Source organism: Saprolegnia diclina, assembly GCF_000281045.1.
Source record: "Saprolegnia diclina VS20 unplaced genomic scaffold supercont1.72, whole genome shotgun sequence".
Classification (NCBI taxonomy): domain Eukaryota; phylum Oomycota; class Saprolegniomycetes; order Saprolegniales; family Saprolegniaceae; genus Saprolegnia; species Saprolegnia diclina.
Window position 1 is genome coordinate 254,059 of NW_008246139.1, and position 2,262 is coordinate 256,320.

The window sequence follows — 2,262 nt, forward strand, 5'->3', positions numbered from 1 at the left end:
ACGGCGTCGGCGTGCCGACGTGGGTGCCGGAAGTGGCCAAGCAGTGTCTGCAGCTCAACGACGTCGACCGACCGACGGCGTTGGCGCTCTCGTCGATGCTCGGACAACACCGTCAGAGCATGCAACCAAAAGGGATCGGCGCGTCGTCTCGGCAAGAACGTACAGCCTAAGTAGTGAATGTAGCGGACTGCAGGCAACTTGGAGCTCAGAGCTTGCATTTTGCATGCTATGCAGCGCATCATCGCTCGCCGACTGCTATCTTCTCGGCAACGTCCACACCGCGGCGCTAGAGGCGTCAGTGGATGAAGAAGTTCCCCTCCTCTCCTGGCGACCTTTTCACCACCAGCGAATGCTGCAAGCGAGTCGCCTCGCAGCGGCAACCACCGAGATCTTCACCACAGCACCGAAGCCTCAACCAACTTTTATGATTGTCGTCTTGGGTGCGTGGAGTAGCAAGCCACTCGACGCCAGGGTTGGTGGTCAGCTCTGATAGTGTGATAGCGATGCACCCAATACAGGTACCGTAGTAAGCAGCTGTACGAGTGGGCAAGACAAGGGCTCTCATCAGGACCGAAAGAGACGTGTCATTGCTCTATAGTACGGCGAGAAACCTAGTTGCGATGTCTTTTCTGTCTACCGTCCTCTGTCACCTTGAGCGAAAAGGGCAGCTAGGCGGCAGCTTGGCCTTCTCGTTACGAGTCGCTTGTCTCTCCGCGTGCCACGTCAGATTTGGGTAACCGGACGATCCGGATACGCAGTAGCAATCGCAATCCCGTGCATCTCGGTATGGATTCCATATTTTACGCCATGCGTTCGATCCTGCTGCTGCTGCTGCCAGGAGCCGTGGCGGTGCTCATGCAGGATCCAGGCACGACGCTCGTCACGGCGACGACGGGCGAGAACAGCTCGCTCACGCTGGCGTGCGCCGGCCCCAAGGCCGCAATGACCAAGATCCTCTTTGCGTCCTACGGCACGCCCACAGGCATGGGTCTCTCGGCGTTGATTGCGCCGTCGTGCCACTCGGACACGTCGATCGCTGTCGTTGAAACCTACTGTCTGCAGCAGCCAGCGTGCAACCTCCGCGCCCACAACGAGTAGCTCGTTCGCTTGCTTTCATGATGCTCACGTTGCGTCCTAGCGACTTTGGCGACCCGTGCTTTGGTGTCGGCAAGAGGTTAACTGTCACGGCCGAGTGCGGACTCGCGACGCAGACGATCGAACCGGACGCTGGCGCGGTGGTCCTCGCGCAAAACGCCTCGGAGAACCGCGCGATCTCGCTTGCTTGCGACGCGCCGCTCGTCATCGCGAGAATCCTCTTTGCCTCGTACGGCACGCCCACCAACGTCGGTCTCTACGCCGCCAAGGGCAAGTGCGATGCGGCCAACTCGACGGACGTAGTGTCGACAGCGTGTCTCAGCAAGGCAGGATGCACTGTCAGCGCGACCAGCAGGTGCCCTTGCGCATTCCACTGTCATTATGCATCATGTACTTAGCCTCTTTGGGAATCCGTGCCCGAAATTTGACAAGCAGCTCACGGTCACGGCCGAGTGCGCCGCATCGGTCATCTCACCAACTGCCGCTCCATACACGAGCGGTGGCAGTGCGCAGGGCGGTGGCAATACGTCTCCGACAACCAGTGGTGCGACGATCGCGAGCACATCTACCCTAACCCTCCTGTCGATCTATAGCCACGCCGATGATCATTGGCGTCGTATGTGGCATTATCGTCCTTGTCCTGTGCTGCGTCGCAGGAGGCATTGCCTGGCGACGGCGCTCGAAGCCAAGGCCCGCAAGTCCGATATACCACAGCCTCGAGAGCACGACCAACCGCAGTGAGCCCAAGCCCTACACGCTCATCAGCAACGACACGACGGGTCCGTCCAACCCGACGACTGGGCCACAAGATCAGGGCCCCGTCGTTCGTCCTTTTGATGGTGGCCGGCGCCACATTTACCCGTCGTCGTTCATCAACCTCAATGTCCAGCCGCTCTTGTACCACCGCCTCGTGCTCGAGGACCTCCGCGTGACGAGCAAGAAGCCGCTGGCCTCCGGCGCATACGGCGAAGTCTGGCTCGGCGTCTACGGTGGCCAGCAAGTCGCGATCAAGCGACTCAAACAGAGGGACCCGCGCTCCGTCCAAAAGTTCATTGAGGAAATCGTCCTCATGTCCCAGTACGTTCCTGCTCGTCGTCAGGTATCAACCGTCTATCGACTAACTACTCTGCTGTGTAGACTCGATAGCGACTATGTCATCAGGTTTGT

The 2,262-nt window shown here is 59.5% G+C and overlaps 1 protein-coding gene across 1 annotated transcript; it reads left to right on the forward strand.

Annotated features, from left to right (window-relative positions):
• Window positions 1-807: 807 nt before the first annotated feature.
• On the forward strand, window positions 808-2,241 carry SDRG_14507 (hypothetical protein; the record flags this gene model as incomplete). Its single annotated transcript, XM_008620641.1, has 5 exons — window positions 808-1,094; window positions 1,139-1,450; window positions 1,494-1,639; window positions 1,689-2,176; window positions 2,233-2,241. 5 exons carry the CDS (start codon window positions 808-810, stop codon window positions 2,239-2,241), a joined length of 1,242 nt encoding a protein of 413 aa, XP_008618863.1.
• Between the last annotated feature and the right edge of the window lie 21 nt (window positions 2,242-2,262).